At 57.3% G+C, this 19,381-nt stretch overlaps 4 protein-coding genes across 4 annotated transcripts; 2 read left to right on the forward strand and 2 right to left on the reverse strand.

Moving 5' to 3' along the window:
- Positions 1 to 5,768: 5,768 nt before the first annotated feature.
- INS49_001312 (uncharacterized protein) lies at positions 5,769 to 7,394 on the reverse strand (the record flags this gene model as incomplete). Its single annotated transcript, XM_043162144.1, has 2 exons — positions 5,769 to 6,382; positions 6,494 to 7,394. The coding sequence occupies 2 exons, from the start codon at positions 7,392 to 7,394 to the stop codon at positions 5,769 to 5,771; spliced, it is 1,515 nt and encodes a 504-aa protein (XP_043030650.1).
- Positions 7,395 to 7,886: 492 nt separating this feature from the next.
- On the forward strand, positions 7,887 to 8,910 carry INS49_001313 (uncharacterized protein; the record flags this gene model as incomplete). Its single annotated transcript, XM_043162145.1, has 3 exons — positions 7,887 to 8,111; positions 8,193 to 8,402; positions 8,482 to 8,910. The coding sequence occupies 3 exons, from the start codon at positions 7,887 to 7,889 to the stop codon at positions 8,908 to 8,910; spliced, it is 864 nt and encodes a 287-aa protein (XP_043030651.1).
- A 1,153-nt stretch (positions 8,911 to 10,063) lies between these two features.
- Positions 10,064 to 12,911, forward strand: INS49_001314 (uncharacterized protein; the record flags this gene model as incomplete). Its single annotated transcript, XM_043162146.1, has 4 exons — positions 10,064 to 10,166; positions 10,485 to 11,864; positions 11,922 to 12,025; positions 12,102 to 12,911. 4 exons carry the CDS (start codon positions 10,064 to 10,066, stop codon positions 12,909 to 12,911), a joined length of 2,397 nt encoding a protein of 798 aa, XP_043030652.1.
- Positions 12,912 to 14,130: 1,219 nt separating this feature from the next.
- On the reverse strand, positions 14,131 to 14,694 carry INS49_001315 (uncharacterized protein; the record flags this gene model as incomplete). Its single annotated transcript, XM_043162147.1, has 1 exon — positions 14,131 to 14,694. The coding sequence occupies one exon, from the start codon at positions 14,692 to 14,694 to the stop codon at positions 14,131 to 14,133; it is 564 nt and encodes a 187-aa protein (XP_043030653.1).
- Positions 14,695 to 19,381: the final 4,687 nt, after the last annotated feature.

Below are 19,381 nucleotides of genomic sequence, written 5' to 3' on the forward strand. Positions count from 1 at the left end.
GCCGACGTGGTCCTGTACCGGGCGGTAGAGTACCTCATCTCTGTCCTACGTACATCCTCCTACTCCATGGTGGACTGCTGTACGGGAGATGCCAGCTACCTGGGAGTCAGAGGGAACATGTGCCCAGAGGTGCACGGCCCGCAAGCTGCGGGTGGATAAATGCAGCATAGATGCAAGTAGGCCATTGTACGTGCGTGCGGCTGTGTCAGAAGCTCTTGGTTGGCGCCGTATTGCGTGCATAAGGACCTGGTCTACCTAGGTACACAGTGACAAGAGGCAGTCAAGGTGGTTAGGCAGGTGCTCGACTAAACCATGTCTCTATTCTGCTGTGACTCGCACGCGGGTTGGCTGCAACAGGTTCCGATGTGTTGGAAATGGCCCTTGCCGTCTCCATATTTACTATGCTGCAGAGCCCCGAGGTGCATCCTCACCGCCCAATCACCGTGCCAAGATCACCATTCGCTTGCGGATCACCGCAGCAGAGCAGCAGAGACAAGGGCCCTGCTCGTCTATTTCAAAAACAGCCAAAATCAACGTCAACCCAACACACAATACCCGACTGTGCAGCATGCAGGTATGCAGCAGTAGACTAGATTATTCTGTATTCTATCCCCTCGGCCGTGCATGCTGCCTACAGTGCAAGGCAACAGGTTTCCCAATCTTGACCACACCGAATCCGTCCAGTCCCGCGCTTCCCTCGTCATCACGCCACCCCTCGTCGCGCTGCTATCTGATGTCGACTCAGGTATGGCTTTAAGGTGAACTTTATCTCCAAACCTTCCCAGGTCTCTCGCGGCAGCGGCACTGACGCTGGACAGAGCCTCAGAAGCTACCGAGGCCGAGTAAAATGGCGTCGGTGACGGTGGACGGTGGTCGGTGTGCAGGTGGTCTGAGCCCCTCCTCCATGTTTCATCTCAGCCCCGTTGTTTCAACCAGAAGCGGCTACCTGAGTAAACCACATCAGACGGGGCCACGGGCAAGATTCAATGCCACCACACAACGGCCGCTGGCTCTGATGTGTGCTCGCCACCGCGAACGACAGCCAGACTTCAGATGAGACGACGTGCATGAGCCGTCGCCGTCTGTTCTCGCCGCAGTCCCGACTCGAACTGCTCTCAGCCATGGGTGCACATGCGCCCTGGCCTCAGAAGAGCAGCAACAGCAGTGGCAGCTCCAGCTCGGCCAGGTTTGCGCCCTGCGTCGATGCTGGGCTGTGCCGTCTGTCGCCTGGTCCTGAGTCGTCGTCCTCCCACCTCGCCCTAACCTGCCCCGACGACAAGCCCCCGTCCAGCACATACGAGGCAGCGGCCAGGATGGGCTTGCACCAACTTCTTGTTATTAACTTTGGATGGGGCCGCTGCACCACCAGCAACGGAGGAGGCCAAAGCGCTGCTGCAAGCCCCGAGCTCGGCAATTGCTACGATACCAGGGGCCCGAGGGCTTGTCCACGCGGCTGGTGAGAGGTGACGATGCTTCCTGACAACTACTAGCACACTTAATAGCAGTACTACTGCATAGTACAACCGCGCTTAAGCTTGCTCCTCAGCCGGGGCCGGGGAACCAGGGGGGCAAGTCGACCTCGGAGTTTCTCTTGTTCCAGCGTGCCACAGGCTGCTCGACAGACTTCACACCAGCGCTCTCTCTGGTCTGAAAGATCAGATCATGTCAGTGGACTAAGCAAAGCCAGGCCATTCGAAATGACACCCAAGAATTCGCCATTGGATCTCGGCTACTCTGTGCACTCTGTACGACTGAACCTCCAACTTGGCAGACTGCCTAGTGTGGAAGTCTATTGGGTGACCCAAGAGATCCGAGAATCAACCGGCAGCAAAAGAAGAGTCCATTGGGTGCCTCGTGTCTACGGGAAGTGGGCAACTGCCTCAGTCTGTGCAGCTCCTGCAGTGGTCTCGGCGAGGTCAGTGATTCCCGAGGCCGTCGCTGCGGTAGGACGGCTGTCAAGTTCCAGGTGGACTGTCCCAGGAAAAGGGTATAGGCCCAGTCAGCATGTCACTGGCAAAGGGAAAAAAAAAAAAAAAAAAAAAAAAAAAAAAAAAAAAAAAGAGCACAGGCCAGAAAGATCGCCACGAGCCGCCTGTTCGGTGCCCACCTGGGTGCCTGGGCACGTGTAGTTCGGCCAACACCTTGTAGCCTTGGGATGTTTTAGCCTCTTCTTGGACTCCTCTGCGATCCCCTCATGCCCCAGCATGTGCCCTGGCCGCACCCGTGTCAAGCAACTATGAGCCCCCGGCCGTCGGGCCGGACTCAAGTGAGTGAGAGAGCCCTGACAGTACCAGGCGTGACGAGCTGGATACGCAGAGGAGCTTGAAACGCGGTTCTGCTAGCAGGCTAAGCCTTGCCTTCCATCCTGAAGGCGGTCGCGTTTCAGTTATGCTGGGCCTTGCAGATCCGACTGAGCCCTATGAAATGGCCGGGGTCCAGGGTGCCCAGCGGGTACATACCTCTTGGAGGCAGTGACTTTGACGACAGGCTGGAGGAACATCATATGCCGCTGTCTTATTGATGCGTCCCAAGGCTTGGAATTCGCCTCAAGTGCCCAGCGGTGCATTATCAAACACCGCCGGAATTCGGGATGGTGTCCCTGATCTGCAGCTATGTGGGCGTTAGCAGCGTTCATCCTGTGGCAGCGTCGTCCGTAGACATGTTGCGATGATAACCTGTCGTCCTGTCTCACGAGGCTGCCAATCTCTCTTGAGCCTCTCCGTCATGGGCCCCGGGAGCTACCGCCCAGACCACCAACCTGGCGAGCCACACGACTGCCGCTTTCTCATCCCATCTCTGCGCAGCCTAGGCCGCCTTTCACGCACGCGCCTTTGGTCATACCGCAGGCTGGCGTCTGGCAGCCCTGCCCAATCTGAGACAAGACAGTGGAGCCAGCTGAGGCCAAGCTTTCGGGAGCAGCACTTAAGCTTACCTCGGAGCCCCCCCCCCTGCTACACCAAAGTGAGTGTCAAGGGTCTTCCAGGGCCACGACCTGTTTGCTGATGTGTGCTCACCGCGTCATGGCCATGCCCCATCCACAGATCTGCCCCCATCCTCCCCCATGGTGTTTCGTCGGCGCGGAGGTATCAGGGATTTCCAAGCCATGGACCCATCAACGGGTGCCCTGCTGAGAATCGGTCCAGGATCACCAGGATCGTCTGCGAATCTCGTCGCTGAGGCAATCATTGCGCATCACGAGTTGTTGGCTACACGTGTGCAGATGTCCAGCTCACGTTGGTACGGTGGTATTGCAACAAGGCTGGCTGGAATCCGTGCGAGGCTCGAGATATGGGAGATCGAGCATAATCAGCGATCTCACCTCGCCAGCGCCATCTCGAAATCTGCTGCCCGGGAGTTAGCTTCCTTCACACCACCTCTCCAACCTTCACCGACGGACGGCCTTTGCATTATTTACGATTTCGTCCCATCGTTTTGCTTTGCCTCCACCGTTGCCGCATGTCGAAGATGACAGTTTTCTCCCCAGATGACAGCTGCCTCCAGGGGACCGCCTCTCGGAACTCAGCTGATCCGGAGCATGGGAAGCCCTGACAGATCCGAGACTCGTCTCCCGTCCGTCCTGGCCCTGGCCCGCAGGCCGATCTGAGACCGCCAGCCCGCTGTGGGGATCCTGTTCTGTTCTGTTCCGTACCGTCCTGTATATGTGGGTTATACCACACCGAGCAAATCGGTCATTAATAGTGGCAGTTGTGAGCTGCTTGCAACAGCAGGCCCTGCAGCACGTGCCCGTATCCACTACAGGGAGGGATCGCCTGGACGGCTGCCCGGCGGCGGGGCGTCTGAAGGGATGACGTGGATCTACCTCAGGTCCTCCACCCCTCCCCCTTGGGACGACGCCCAGCGGTGAGAGTGCACCAAACGGGAAGGGAGTGCGTCGTGATAAACGGCCCTAGAGTCGTGATTTTCTAGGCAGGGACCCCGTACATCCTCCCGCCCATGGCCATGGAGATCAAAACACACTATCCCACCCCGTATTCGCGTCCCCCAAGGGTGGCTGGGGCCCAGCCGGCCCCTGCGACGTTCGAGGGCGTGCCCAGATTTAGAACTCCTCCCGTTTCTGCGAAGGCAACCGGTCCACAGCGGCCTGTATGTAACTTCACGACCGCCGGCGGATGGTAAGGGCCCATAACATCACGTTGGGGCACCCTGGGGATTGGCGAGGTGTGCGTGGATCGCGCGCGGGTGGCTCCTCCGATGTTTAAACTCCTCTTGGGTGAGACGATGGGATGAGATTGCGCGCTCGTGTACGGGGTGCCCGACCGAACTCTTTCGTGCTGGGGCTCTCGTGTGTGGGACTGGCTTCTGAGGGATGGAGGGGCGGGAGGGCTTCCATCCGTGTTCGCTTCTGCCTGGGCGCGACGGGGGGCTTGATGATCGCAGCCCCGGTATGTTCGGACGCAGGCACAGATCATGATCTGCGGCGAGGGGATCGTCTGCGGCTGAGGCTGGTGGATCTGGTTGAGACTGAGGCATGGGGCTTCCTCAAGTTGCGGCCTAGAGCGGTGCGGTCTTGGTGGAAGATGAGACGCATGGTTGGGTTAGTCGGTCATGTAAAGAGCCACAGGTAGGGTGTGGTGTATCGAGCTGGTGAGAAGACGCTCTAAGCCGTGTCGCTACCAAGCCAGGTTCAGGAACCAATTTCGGTCAACGACGACGTGAGTGGCACATAACAGTCAAACAACATGCTGTTCAGCAGGAGTAGTATTCACTAATATTCTAGAGGCTGTGCTCAATACATTGATACATCGTCCACATTCTCAGTCGGGGCCTGCCTACAGGTTTGTACCTGTGGCTGATCTGGCGAGCCCATCCTCATTCTGCCAGGCGGACGCCGTAAGTCTGGAAGGATGACAACCACTGTACGAAGACAATCAGCTCTTCTAGACAGCAAGCAGAGACGTCGTTGTTGAAGAGGGTTGAAATATGTTAGGGAATAATTTGGCTCCGCCTTTGATCCGTACTGAGCGTCGTGCTGTGAATTAGAACATGTGCCCCATCCTGTCCGTCTCCTTGTTACAGGGCAGGCTGACTCTCAATCTGTTCATCTTCGCAGAGGGACCATTTCGCTGAACCAGAGGACTGAGTCAAAGAGTGTTCTTGAATTCCAGATCTGTCCAGGTTATCGAGCCCGAGAGTGATCGTTCTTCGCGTCACCATGGACCTCCATCCTCCGATTCCTCTTCGCGAGACCTCCCGCCTGATCGAGTTCAACGCGCGTGTGCCACATTTTACGTCCTTCCCAAAGGCCAAGATGTCCCTTCTGATGTGCTTTGTTCTCACATGGATGGATATCTGAGAAACACCGCTTCGATAGGTTGATGGGAACCGTGACGAACTGGTGACTGCTCGACCTGTGATAACGTGGAGGAGGAGAGCGTCACTGCATTCCACGAGGCAAATAACACGCAGTGGACTCGGCGAAGCCGGCTCGGTCAGCATCACACACAGCACATCGACTCGTGGTAAAGTGACCTGTGAGGCCGGACCGATGCAGGGCTTCTGAGACGATGCTATTCACACCTGTAGAGATGATACATCACAGGGAGGCGACGAGACTGAAGCACGGATGGTAGAGCTGCTCATACATTATAACCGAGTTCTGAGAGCCGGCTCCGGGATAGTAATACTTTTGCCGCGTCTACCCAACCACAGCGACCTAGATGATTCTTCTTCCGAGTATGATTCCACAGGAACCCTAGTATCGCCTTTCTTTCACCTGACGCCTTCTGACCGTTGGGTCGTCACGTACGTCAAGTCATGACCATCTCATCCAACCTGGTCACGGAGGTCCTCTCGTTCCTCCGCCTGAAATACCTCGTGGCGGCCGCCTCCCGGACCCTGGTCTCGGCGTCGAGCTTCTCCTTGGCCTGGCGCGCCAGCTCCTTGATGAGGTGCCGCGTGCTCTTGGTGAAGATGTTGTACCACGAGGCGTGCGGCTTACACCTCCTCCGGTCGCACATGCCCGCTGTGGCCAGGGTCCACTCCCTGCCGTCCTCGACCTCGGCGGCGGCGGCCTTCATCGCCTGGACCTGCTCCTCCGTCCAGCCGCCGCCCGTTGCGAGGCTGTTATTCTTGTAGATGGCCTCGCCCTGCGCGGACTTGACGAAGACGCCGAACTCTTCCGGGCAGCCGACCAGGTCCAGCCTGGTGTCGTACCCGCACACGTCCTTTTCGACCAGGCCCTCAGAAATGGCGGCCTTGCGCCGCTCGTTGGCCAGGTCGAGAAGCTGCTGCATCTTCTTGTTCAGCACGATCTCCTCGGCTAGTGCGTAGCGGTCTGCGGCGGACGCAGCCAGGAAAGACTGTTCCTCCAGCGTGAAGACGAGAGTCTGGTCGACATGTGACCAGAACTCATTAGGTACGGCTAGAAATTTGATCGTCAGTGTCCATCCGGAAACATCATCCCGCACCCATCGAATTCATCTGCCTCGGAATGAACAAAAGTCAAGGATGAAAGCAGGATGGATGTTCTCACCAAATGGCTTCTTGCCGAGATGCCACGGCTCTTCGCCTTCAACGAACTTGTGCGCCGCGGGCACGTTCAACAACCCCATGAATTTCTCCCTCGTGAGGTCCGCCTCCTTGGCCCTCAGACTCCGATTCTCGGGCAGTGACCTGACCAGCTGCTCCCACCAATCCTCGGCGTGCTTGTCGCTGCAGAACACGCTGTAGTCCGCGTCACCGCGGATATCGTCGTATATCCTTGCCGGCCTCCAACACCCCTCAAGACTGCACGTCTTCTTGTACCTAGTGACGTTAATGCCCTGCCTGTCTGTGCAGCCGGGGCACACGTAACGCTGGATCAGGGCCTCGCCGATCGTCTTATCGATATTGACGCACTCCCCGTGGAACCAGTCGTCGCACATGTCGCAACTAATCATCCACCGGTGGTCGTCCGGTCCCCGGCAGATGCAGTAAGGCCCGTGGTCCGACTCCTCCTCGTCGCTGGCCCCTGCCTCGCTGGATGCCAGAGGCCCTCCTAGCGGTGATGAGGCTGATGCTTGAGAGGCTGTAGTGGCGGTGGTTGTTGTCTTCTTGGCCCGGGATGATGCTCCAGATTTGCTACCGCCACGCGACTTTCGACCGCCCCGGGTCCCGCTGCCGGTAGTCTTCCGGCCAGTTTTCTTGACGATCTTAGCCGTGCCTTTCTTGCTGGTGGCCCTGGACGTGGGCCCCAGCTTGACATCCGACTTGTCGTCTGGTGTGGCATCCGCCTGAGACATCGAACGCGGTTGCGACGAGCGTGGGCCAGCGGAGCCCGTGTTTGCAGTTTCTGGGATTTGCGACATCCTAGGATCGCTGTCTACACCATTGCTGGTCTCTCTTTTGATGCTCATGTCCTGCACCACTGCGGGTTCAGCCTGATCAATGTCCATGGCTATAGCTGGCGGAGGCGAAGTGTGAGCTTGTGAAGGCATCCATAGGATGTGGTTCATCAGCCCGCTTCCGGATGTCACGGCTGGATCTGAAGAAGTCGAAAAATGCCAGAATTATAAGGCCGGTCAAAAACCAGCTGGAGCAGGCTTGATGATTGATGCAAAAGGAAGTGGATGGAATACCGCGAATTCATTAATTTCAACAATTCATTCCCTTCACGGCTTCAGGGAGCGTGGAGGAAGTGAGAGCTGATTGGCGGCCGCTCGGCTCCACGCTCGACTCCACCCGTCCACCCAGCATGACTTGGAGAAGTCGCGAATTGGCCCGAGCTCCCTGTAGCTTTTTGGATGATGAGCTTTCGATTTCGGTCCCGACTCTAGTGGCATCGCTTGGTGTATTTCCTCTCCAAGTGGCGTGAAACTTTGGTGGATATTCTCCTGCTCTGCGGATTCGTTTTCGCCTGCAACTCCTCTCCCCTAGCCACAAGCAACATGTCTCGATCAATTGCCCCATCCAGGGCATTCCTGAAGGCCTTCCAGGAAACACAAGTCCCCTCGCGACAATGCCGGCGGTTCCTTTCCTCAACGCAGGCCTCCTTGACTCGACGACCAGCCCTCACAAATAACCTCGACCAGCCCTCGAGACATCAGCCCTTGGTGCAGAAGCGCTTCAAGTACAAGTCGGTTGAGGAGGCCAGGAGCCGGTACCAAATAGGAGTAGGCAAACAATCTTAGCGCCCAATCGCTTTCCGCGCATAGAGCACATCATCAAGGAAGCTAACTCATGTCGAATCGCAGCCCTTTTCTTGGAGAGCACTTGTGCTATTCGTTGTGACAGCCGGCGGCCTGACCTGGTATTTCGAACATGAGAAGGAGCGCATGCAGAAGAAGCGCATAGCAGAGGCGAATAAAGCGGTCGGAAAGCCAAAGGTCGGCGGGTCGTTCAAGCTTGTGGACCAGGACGGCAAGCCCTTCACCGAGCAGGACATGAAGGGCCGGTACTCCCTGGTGAGCAACCCCACTGCACCAGCCGTGTAGCCCCGAATTCACGAGAATAACGACTGACCGGGCGTGCGCGCACGTACAGGTCTACTTCGGGTTTACACACTGCCCGGACATCTGCCCTGAAGAGCTCGACAAGATGGCGATCATGTTCGACAACGTCGAGAAGGAGATCCCCGGCGGGCTGAACGGAATCTTCGTGACCTGCGACCCTGCGCGCGACGGTCCTCAGGAGCTTAAGAAGTACCTGGCCGAATTCCATCCCAAGTTTGTGGGGCTGACGGGCACATATGACGAGGTGAAGGCCATGTGCAAGGCATACAGGGTCTACTTCAGCACACCTTCAAAGGTCCCGGCGGGACAGGACTATCTGGTCGACCACAGCATATATTTCTACCTGATGGATCCGGAGGGCGACTTCGTTGAGGCGTTGGGACGGCAACACTCGCCTGACCAGGCATCGAGCGTGATACTTGGCCACATGAGGGAGTGGAAGGGCGAGTTCAGGAAGTAGTGATGGAGGCTTGTGAAACGGCGTGGTCTCTCCACTCACCCGACTACACCTGTCTGCGATGGCGATCTACACCTTGCAAGAGATGGACAGGTTCTAGTTGTATATTGTATGAAACCTGTACAAAAGTTATTGACACAAGTAAAAACAAAATACATCCGGACCGACCCTGAGACGGCGGCAAGACGCGGCTGACGCGGCTGACGCGGCTCAGATGCGACGAGTGGGGATTCCAGCCACTTGGAAGAATCTAGAATGTTGACCTGATGCTGTTTGAAGCATAGCCCGCAGCCCAAGACGAGGCTCGATTGGAGGATAGTTCCTAGTTGTCGATCACGCAATGCTTTTGGCAGAGTTGCAGCGCGGCTCTTCGACGTGCATCTTCCTTTCAGAGCCATGTGACGCTAGGCCATGTGGAATTCCAAGGCAGCCTCGCATGCTTATTGATACTGCACGATGACTTCGACTTTTATCCAGGGGGAGGCCTCGTGGCACTGAGCATGATGTATTATGGTGCAGACGCGCCGCAAGTCCAAGACCAGTAGGCTTGCGCCACAGTTCCAGTTGGCCTGCCCCGTTGGCGGCTTAGGCCTTGGAGGAGAGACTCAAGAGGCGGGAGGAGCTACTTACGTCACCGCCACGGCTCAGGCTAGCAGCGACGACCAAGCCTCATGCCATCCAATTCAAGTTTGTTACTGCATCTGTTCTGCTGCCTGTCATTTCGATTGACAAGCGTGGGAGGAAAAGCTCTTGACACATGATAACCCTCTGACACCCTTGTCCCTGCCCATGTCCCCGTCCAATTCCCACGTCCCCAATCTCAACATCGTGTCTGGTCTCGTCGACAACGCACACTTCGCACACAAAGGAGCCTATTTCTGACCGTGTATCATCGCCTGCATCTCCAGCAAAGATAACGGTGGCAGGCATCCCGTCCGCCGTGGCTCCTACTCGACCTAGAAAGATCTTTGTTCCCCTGCCCGGCGCTTATCTGTCAGGCCTTGATCCTAAATCCTTATGCTCCTCACCGCACTTTTTTTTTTCGGAACACGTTCACCTGAGCCATAACTGCTGCATGCCCGAGTAGACACAACCACCACGACTCAGCAACACATCAGCACTTTTAACGGCATTCACACCAAACCCTGCCATCACAATGCCTTCAACACCACTTCTCAACGCCCAAGGCCAGCCTATCAGGTCTGCTTTGAAGAACGAGGAAGATGTCGCCCAAACACCACCTTGTGGCCCGACAAAGGGTAAGACCTCCCTCAAACCCGAGCTGCCTCTGCTCTCACCTTCCCACTAGTTCTATGCGGCGCTTGCATCTGCGCCCTGCACAGAGCACAGTGCGCCCCAGATTTGGTCGTCTCGGTCTCCTGTAGTGCTCTAGACTGGATTCCATCTCATCATTGTGTCCGTAATTTCTGGAGTGCATGGCCGAGGTGAGTTGACCTTGACTGTCTCAGCGGACGGAATGCAAAGGCGCCTCTCCAAATCGTCGCATGGGACTTTTTTTTTTCCTTTGCCTCTGTAAGCATATTAGCATGCCTCTTACTGACATTGATCATCTCTAGCCGTCCAAATCGCTGAGCCTGAGCCCCTTGCTCAGGAGGAGCCAAGGCCGAGGAGGGAATTTGCTGCCAGCGTGAGCGGGAAGCGCCTCAGTGGCCGACCCCCATTGCCAGCGGCGAACTCATCTCGGACGTCCTTTGCCAGCCAAAGCAGCATTGACACTCTGGATCTTAATGGGAACCAAAGCTTTTCGTCCCTTCCGCAGCTCCCAGAAGACGCTGCAGCCCAGGGTGACCAACCGTCGCAGGGCTCTCACCAGTTTCACAGTGGCTCCCAGAGGGTCGATCGCGCGTCCGAGAAGCTACTCGCTCAGGTGGCTGAATGGCTTCAGCGTGAGAAGGCCAAGCGGGATACCAAGAAGCCTCGGAAGCACAACCACCACCACCACCACCACCACCTTCACTCGCGGCGGAAGCACAAGGCTCAACCCGAGGAGCCTCCGGTGGCTGAAGAGCCAGAGGTGGAGCCCGAGGTCGAGAACGTGCTGCGCAGGACGGCCTCTATCGACTCCAACTCTAGCGATGTTTCCCTGGATCGGTTGCAGCGCATTCTCGATGATAGCATGGCTGCTCTGGGGATCAGTTCTGTACCGCACTACAGCGCGAAACTGGGCCGACGACTCTCGCACCGCAAGAAGACTTCTTCACGTTCCACTCTGCAACTCTCTCGAGCATATTCGTCGGACACGGACTACGTGGATGGAGATGCCATAGTGCCAAGTTGCGATGCTATTCTTGACAACTCCAAAACGCTGAAATACAGCAAGGCATCCGCAGACGACCACTCAACTGTATCCGGAAAGCGCGAGGAAAAAGAGAGGCAAGCTTGGGCAACCTTCAAGAACGAGATCATCCGCCTGGCGCATACGCTTCGGCTCAAAGGCTGGAGGCGTGTGGCCCTGGACGCCGGCGATGACATCCAGGTTGAGCGACTGAGTGGTGCCCTGACCAATGCAGTCTATGTTGTGACGCCGCCGGAGAACGTGCCATCTGGCGACTCGGAGGTTGTTAAGAAGAAGCCACAGAAGCTGTTGCTGCGGATTTACGGGCCCCATGTTGAAAACCTGATCGATCGGGACAACGAGCTCAGCATCCTGAAGCGGCTGGCCCGGAAGAAGATAGGCCCCCGAATGTTGGGAACGTTCACAAACGGTCGCTTTGAGCAGTTCTTCAACGCCGTGCCCCTGACCCCTGAAGAAATGAGGCAATCAGCAACCTCCAGGCAGATCGCCAAGCGTATGCGTGAGCTCCACTCCGGCATTGACCTTCTCAAGGAGGAGAGGGACGGTGGCCCGACATTGTTCAAGAACTGGGACAGTTGGGTGGACAATGTTGAAAGAAGGTCACTCTTCCTCGACGAGCTCGTTGCAGCCCATGCTGCGGGTAGGCTAGCCGGGGGAGCAGACTCTTGGAAGCAGTCAGATTTTGTGTGTGGTGTAGAATGGCCCAAGTTCAAGGCCATGGTTGATAAATACCGGAACTTTCTCGTTCAGTACTATGGATCTGAAGGCCTCCATGAGAAGCTAGTCTTCGCCCACAACGACGTAAGTCTCCCTTTGTCTTCGATGTCCTGGGCTCAGGCTACGGGATTTTTCAGACCGCTTACTCACAAATTCCCAGACACAATACGGCAACATCCTCCGTGTTTGCACAGATGACGAGAAGTCCCCGCTTCTGCAGCCCGAGAACCAGCACAAGCAGCTCATCGTCATCGACTTCGAGTACGCCTCGGCCAACCTTCCGGGCTGCGAGTTTGCGAACCACTTCACCGAGTGGGCGTACAACTACCACGACCCGCACGCGCCGTTCGCGTGCAGCGTGGAGCGCTACCCCTCGACTGAGGAGCAGAAACGCTTCATCAAGGCGTACATCGAGCACCGGCCCAAGATCGCGTCCTCCGCACCGGCATCCGCCTCCTCGGACGCGGACGTCACGCCCTCGGCGACGCCACTGGTGACGCCGCAGAACCCGAGCAGCTCCGTCGTCGAGTTCATGCTGGATGCACGCGCGCCGCCCGGCGGGTGGAAGGAGGAGGAGCGCCGCGCAGAGGGCGCTACGGACCAGCGCGTCGAAGAGCTCGTCAGGGAGACGCGGCTGTGGCGTGCCATGAACAGCGCTCAGTGGGTCGCCTGGGGTATCGTGCAGGCCAAGATACCTGGGTACACAGAGCCCGCCGCGGAGGGCAGCGAGGCAGACGGAGACGTGGATCAGAACAAGGCGCCGGCCTCGCCTGTGGCCTCTGAGGGCAGTGCTGCTGGCAGCAGCGGCGAAAGCGCCGGTGGAGGCGAGGACGAGGAGGGATTTGATTACCTCTCGTACGCGCACGAGCGCGCCCTCTTCTTCTGGGGCGACTGTGTCCAGATGGGGCTCATCAAGCTTGAGGAGCTGCCGGAGGGCCTGCGAGTGGGGATTAAGATGATTGATTACTAAGGCTAAAGACTGCGGATTGAGGGAGCCCTTTATTGTCGTTTCGAGGGTTGTGGTGCTAGGTGGATCGTCAAGTCTGTCACGTCTGGGCTGCGTCGGTGTCAAGTTCGGTAGGAGGAAGCAGCAAGCCTGAGATGTAAGCGGTAACATTGTATCAATAGCCTTTCAAGAATCATTCGCTGTCGTTGCATGACTGACTACGAACTGGGCTCAACTGGTGATCCTTTGGTCGCCTGCACGGCCAAGAAACGTCTTACTCCAGGCGGGGGACATTTCCGCTCAGAACAGTAATCATTCCCCAGCCAAGTTTTCAAGCGAGCACATGTCGGAGCAAAGACCTTGGTTCAACTATGGGGGTATATCACAAGACACAATCTTGTTCTCTCCTCTTCCCCACACCCACCCAGCTGTCCGAGGAGCTAACGCGCACCAATACAAGTACACACTAACGGGCAAACCGCCATGCAAGAGACAGTTTTTAGATACAGATAGATCGGACAGGGTGAAGCAACAATAGGGGCGATGAAGAGGAACAAAAATAAAAAGGAGAATTCGGTATCATCGTATCGTCGTCATCATACTTGCCGCGAGGCTAAATAGTCCCTTCTTAGTCCAGCCGTGAGGCGCAGATCGATCTTAAAGAGAGAGAGATAGACCACCCCATCCATGGGAGAAGACAATAAGGGAATTTCTGCCATCGACCGTCCACCGTTCACCTCTCGTTGAGGACCTTGGCATTGCCCCGACGACACATAGAGTGGGGGGCGAGCCCGGCTTCAATACTGAGAGGCACGGCCTTGTGACATCGATCTCTTCGCTCGGGGTGCAAGCTAACCCCTGGCAAGCTGCGGTCCTGTAGTCACCCGCGATTGAAATGCTTGCTTTCTCGCAATGGAATCCTCCTCCCGCGAAATAGAATGAACCCCTTTTTTGTGTTTCCATGCGGCCGCGTGACCTCATTTTCTAACCAATCCATTTTGTCGTGAGACGAGGCGTGTTTGCCGTGTTTGCTGTTGTCTTGACCAACAATGCCCCGGCCAAGTACGCTGTACGACAGTGTCCCCAATTTCTTCATAATATTCCAGTCGCCCGGCAGTGGTCTTCCTCGAACGTTGCGTTCTGCCCGATCCTCCCTTCCCTTGCGGGGATCCAGGACGCAGGTGCCTAACTTTCTTCTTTTATGATATCTCTTTCCCGTCCTTTCCGGCTCTCGTCCTCCACCTCAATGCCTCGAGCTCCGATGGCCGTGGTGGTGTCGGTGGGATGATGATGAGTGGCCATGCGAGGAGTGCCCGTGTCTGCTACTGCTCGAATGATGCCGCGACGAGCTTGGCTGGGAGCTTTCCAATGCGCGCTCCATCTCCTGCACCCGCTGCCGGTAGCCTCGAACAATGTCTCGAATGTGGCGGATGCGGTCGAACTCGACCTCAAGGTCGTCGATTTGCGCCATGATGGAATGGAACCTCCGGATCTCGACATCGCAGTTGTCCATCAGGTTGCCAGCCTCGTCATACACAGCCATGGTGACAATCTGGGACTGCTCGGTCAGGTGATCTAGCTGCTGGGAGATCTGCTGCATGAGGCGGTCGAAGTGGCGTCCCAGCTGGGCGAGGGAGCTGCTGTCCAGTATCAGAAGGCCCTGGGAGGACGCACGGCTGGCTGCGCGTGAAGAACTTGATCCGCCCGCGGCTGCCTCCCTCTGTGCGTGCTGGAGGACCGCAACCTCGGCCGAAAGGCCCAGCTGACTGACAGGGACCGCCTGGGGGGCCTGCGACGTAGATGACATGGTCCCGGGCGAGAGTTCAGGTGTGTCCGGAGAGCGGGGGCCCGGGGGGTTTGTCGCGGAAGCGGTCAAGAAGCTGCTGCTGCTACGTGGGGACTCGGCGTGTGCTTCAAACTCCGTGCGAGGGGTCGTGGGCTCTGGTGAGGTCCCTCCAGGGGACTCGGGTTCGCAAAGCAGCACCTCAACCTCCGTCAAGCCGCAACGCGACTGACTGATGGCCGGGTGTGTTTTGGGCGTGTAGAACCACAGTGGTTGCGGTGCGACCGACTCGGAGGCAGACGGCAACAATCCCACAATCGGATTGCGGGGTACGGGGCACAGCGCCGAGTCGTCCCACAGGGGGAGGACAACGATAGCGACCTCAACTGAAGCGTCTGCGGCTGCTTCGCGCACGGCGTCATTGTTCCGGAGCAGATGCGCTCATGGCAATGCTGTGGGTTGGGTAAGATTGCTGTTGACGAGGCGCACACAAATTGACCGCAGGTTTACCAGGCGAAATCTGCCGCGGGGCTGGCCGGGAATCACAACTGACAGCCGGTATTGGGGATTTGTATTATGTTGTGATACAAGGAAGCGAGCGTATATCACGCAAGGAGGACACTGGGAATCACTGTCGACCTGCCGAACAGCAAAGATAAGGAGAGGGGAGAAAAGATGCGTCACAGGGCCGGTGGAGGTGGTGGGCAGTCTGCAACGAGGGGGTGTATAAGCAGCCCGAGCCGAGTAAAAAAACCATAAAAAAAAAAAAAAAAAAAAAAAAAAAAACCCAGTCGGCGGAGGGTCTCCTCTCTGGCCGGGTGGTGGTGATACAGAGAGGTCGATGACGGAGGTGTGCACCCAAGGGGCAGATGGCCCAGGAGAGAGGCGCCGAATGTGCCCGCCAGTGAGGGACCAAAATGTAACAGCGACTCCGGGTAAGCCTGCGGGTTGTCTTGGACCACGATCTTGGATTTGCGCCCTCCTTGCGCGAACCCCTCTGCCTCGGTTGCGCAAGGGCAGGGAGGCAGAGACAGAGGGCAGGCAGATGATTGTCGAGGGCGTGCGCTTAGAGGCGCGAAAATGGCTCGCCGGTTCCTTTTCCCTGGCCGAGCCGCGGATAGCTGAAGTGGGTGGTATGCGACGGAGACAGCGCCGATTGCTGACAAGGATGGGCGTTCTGGACGGCACGGGGAGCGAGGAGCAGGCGCAGGCGCAAGAGCAAGAGCAAGAGCAAAGGCGTGCTGATTGACAGGTGAGATGAGCTTGGAGGGGTCGACGGTTGCGAGGGTGGGACGGGACAGGACAGTGCCCAGACAGAAACGAATGGCGACTGAACAGAGCCTTGCCTCGCCTTGGGTGTGCCTTTGATGTGCCTTTGGTGTGCCTTTGGTGTGCCTTTGGTGTGCCGGGCGTCGGTCGCAAAGATGCTCGCTGGTCTGGAGACGTTGCGCGAGCGAGAGGACGATCAGGAGAAGCAGGTAGACTAGTAGAAATAACCAAGGGATTGTTGGGGTCGGACGGGTATTATTATTTTAGTGTGGTGTTCAAGACAGCCTCACGCACGGATGGCTTCCCCGGATCGATATGTATAGAAGGAGTGTGTCGGTATTAATATCGGAACGGGTCCTGGCAATTGTTTCGAGCACGAGCGTAGCGATGGAGATGTTGAGAGGGTCAGGACCAGGGCCAGGGCTGGAACCAGGCCAGGGGGAGGGGCCGAGGGCGAAGAGAGCCAGCCTCCAAGCGCAAAAGCATATAAAGTCGGTGAAGAAGGGGAGCAGGCGGCACACACACACACACACACACACACACACACACACACACACACACACACACACACGCATACACATACAAACGCTGTGTGTGAGAGGATGGAAGCTGTCGCAGAGGGGTAGAGGGGTAGCAGAAGGACCAGCGAGCAGCAGGCAAGTTGACAGGGAGGAGGAGTGATATCCCGAGTGGGCCGTCCGGACCGGGCACAGAGACAGACAGGCCGTCAGTCAGTCAGTCAGATGAGGATGGCACAAAGGCAGGGTTTCAACAGGACAGGTGAACCATGACGCCGACTTTGGTGCTGAGCGGAAATGAGCTGACATGGACATGGACATGCGAAGCGCGGAAGCGGGTTGTGGGCAGAGGGCATCCCAAGGCTGCAACTCTCCAGACTTCGGTCCTCGCCTCAAGTCTCAATCCAGCCTGCAGACTGCAGACTCCAGATCGCTCGCGCCTGCGGTGTGCTAGTTCTGATTCTGATTCTGATTCTGATTCTGATCTTGTTGGAGGGCTGGACGTTGTTCCTGCTTGCAGTGCAGGGCAGGCTACCTACCGGCAGGTAGCGAGCGAACTTGGGAACTGGAACGGCAGGAGAGGGGCGCAATTGCGGACATGGGGCAAGAGCACATGGGCATATCAGCAGGGGGGGTTGCCTATCAGCGTTCCTTTTCGTGCGGCGTTTCGCCCACTGGGGGCTGGCTTCCCCCCTGTCACTCCTTCCAACCCCTACCAGTGTATGTGTATGTGAGTGTGCATTTATTATCTGATGGAATTGCTGGGCACCTGGCAGGACCACACCAGGCAGGGTAATGGATGGTCGGGTCATATCGAAGCGCTACGCCCTTCAACTCCAGCCCGTCCGTGCTACACTTGACCTCCCCCGGGGTTTGGAGCCGCAGCGCGTGGATAGACGCCGGTTTTCTCTAGGGAGCGGTTGCGGGTTGCGAAACAATTCTCCCACATTGGGGCGCCTCTCGAAACAGCCCACTGTACACTGCCCAGGCGGCATGTTGGATGCGCGCATGCACGCACTCGAGATTTAACCGCTGGCGCTGGCGCCGGCCCTGCGGCTGCAACTCTTCGCTGCTGTCTGCACAGTCACCTGCAGCTCACCTACATGATCAATGTGCCGTACCATGTACGGTGCTGGAGCCCACCTACATACACACACAGTACATCTCTAGTCAGGCACCCCCTGGCAGCCCTAATGCATCTCCGGATTCTGCCCCCCCCCAGAGCCTCATCCTTACCGTCGTCATCATCGCCGTCCCCAGGGCAAACACCCAGACCCCATCCGTCCCGGTCCTGGCCTTGCTCCATTAAGCACCTACTGACCCCCGTCCAGAGAACAGCCACCGGCGAGACGCATTGCACTATGCCCCCGGCAATGCCTGCTCGCCTTGAGACGCGCGGCTACATCGTACCCCGTACTGTACGCTACACAAAGCATCGACCGTCAGGGAAGAGCTCCTGTGGGGCTCTGCCCAGAACTTCCCCGGCTGCCGGGGGGGCCACCTGCAGCTGACAGCGACGATCCATGCGCCCCTGCAGCCCAGCCCGGACGAACACCACTCTGTTCCAGCGTCCTTCCTGGGTCCGACAGAAGGGGTGGGCAGATTCTGCAAGTACTCCTCAGGGACGTCGCAGCATTCCACGACGGAGTAACTGGAAACTGGCAACAGACCGAAAGGAGAGACAGGCGAAAAAAAGTCTAATGTGTGCGCGCGCCCGCGACACCACACCGCCTGATGGCATCCCGCGGGTCTCTTCCGCCAAAGCACAGATGCGATGCACTTTCTACTTTGCGACTTTGTTGAGAAGACATCAGGTTCTCGTTCCCCGGGTGGGGATTTGGGTTTTCTCACGCTACTGCTGCTGATGCTATCCGATTGCTCTTAGAGAGAGAGAGAGAGAGAGAGGGATCTTGCCTGTCATGCCACGAGCTTCTGTCTCCAAGACAAGGCCTGGAGCTCTTCCGGTTGGGCGGACCAAGTCCTCGTCGATGCACTCACTTGCATGGAACGTGTGGCCTGATCTGGACCAGGAAGGACTTCCCCATGATTGTTCCTCACCGCTTTCTGCCAACGGCTTCCCATCCCGCTTCGGCGGATCATTTTCTCGGTGCTCCTCTGCCGAAGCCGGGTGACCCGGACAGGTTGTCTCTGGGCTGAGGTGCAAATTTGCGCCTGCAACCTCAGAACCATACACCTACCCCAGGAGATAAAAGATCTGGCAGCAAGGTGACAAAAACTTCGCGAGAAATAGGGCCAACAAGCCAGGCGGGGGTACATCGCATTATAACTCTTACATCCCACTGCGACCCCCCTACATACCTTTGCTTTTCCCCAGCATTGCCGAGTTCAGATCGATGATCCTCTCGTAAAAGCAAATTCGTCAAGTGCGACGTCGTAGTCAGCCTCAGGAATCGGCTTTTCCATTGACTTGGATGGAACAACCGGGGAGCCAGTTCTAAATCATCCCTGTTCATGTGTCCCAGCCTCAATATGCCGATGCCGAGCATTCTTATTGCCAGCGCAAGCACAACCTGCAGAAATCTAATCAACAGACGAGAAATGAATCACACCCTACTTGTTGCCCTCGGGAAAACATCAAAATTTGGTGTCACGGCGAAATAAGGGGGGGGGGGGCGGCTTGTTGCCGTCGCGCCGTCGGTTGATCGTAACCCAAGAGGTGACGGTGTCGAGTTCTCACTTCTGCTTTAGTGCGCCGCGAAAGTCGGTGTGCACTGGCAAGAAAGATCCATCGCGCAGTGCTTGGTCCCCTCTGGCTTGGAGGAGCTGTTCGGTCCTGGTGTGGCGGGCGGCTGGGCAGGGGACCGACAAGTATCGAAGATGACTACTGTTTCCTGTATGGTCAGGACATCTTCTACGGCGTCGACTTCGGTTTTGGCAGCCCCGCAACGCCATCTACCTTGGAT

The sequence above is a fragment of the Diaporthe citri genome (assembly GCF_014595645.1).
Source record: "Diaporthe citri strain NFHF-8-4 chromosome Unknown scaffold_1, whole genome shotgun sequence".
NCBI lineage: Eukaryota > Fungi > Ascomycota > Sordariomycetes > Diaporthales > Diaporthaceae > Diaporthe > Diaporthe citri.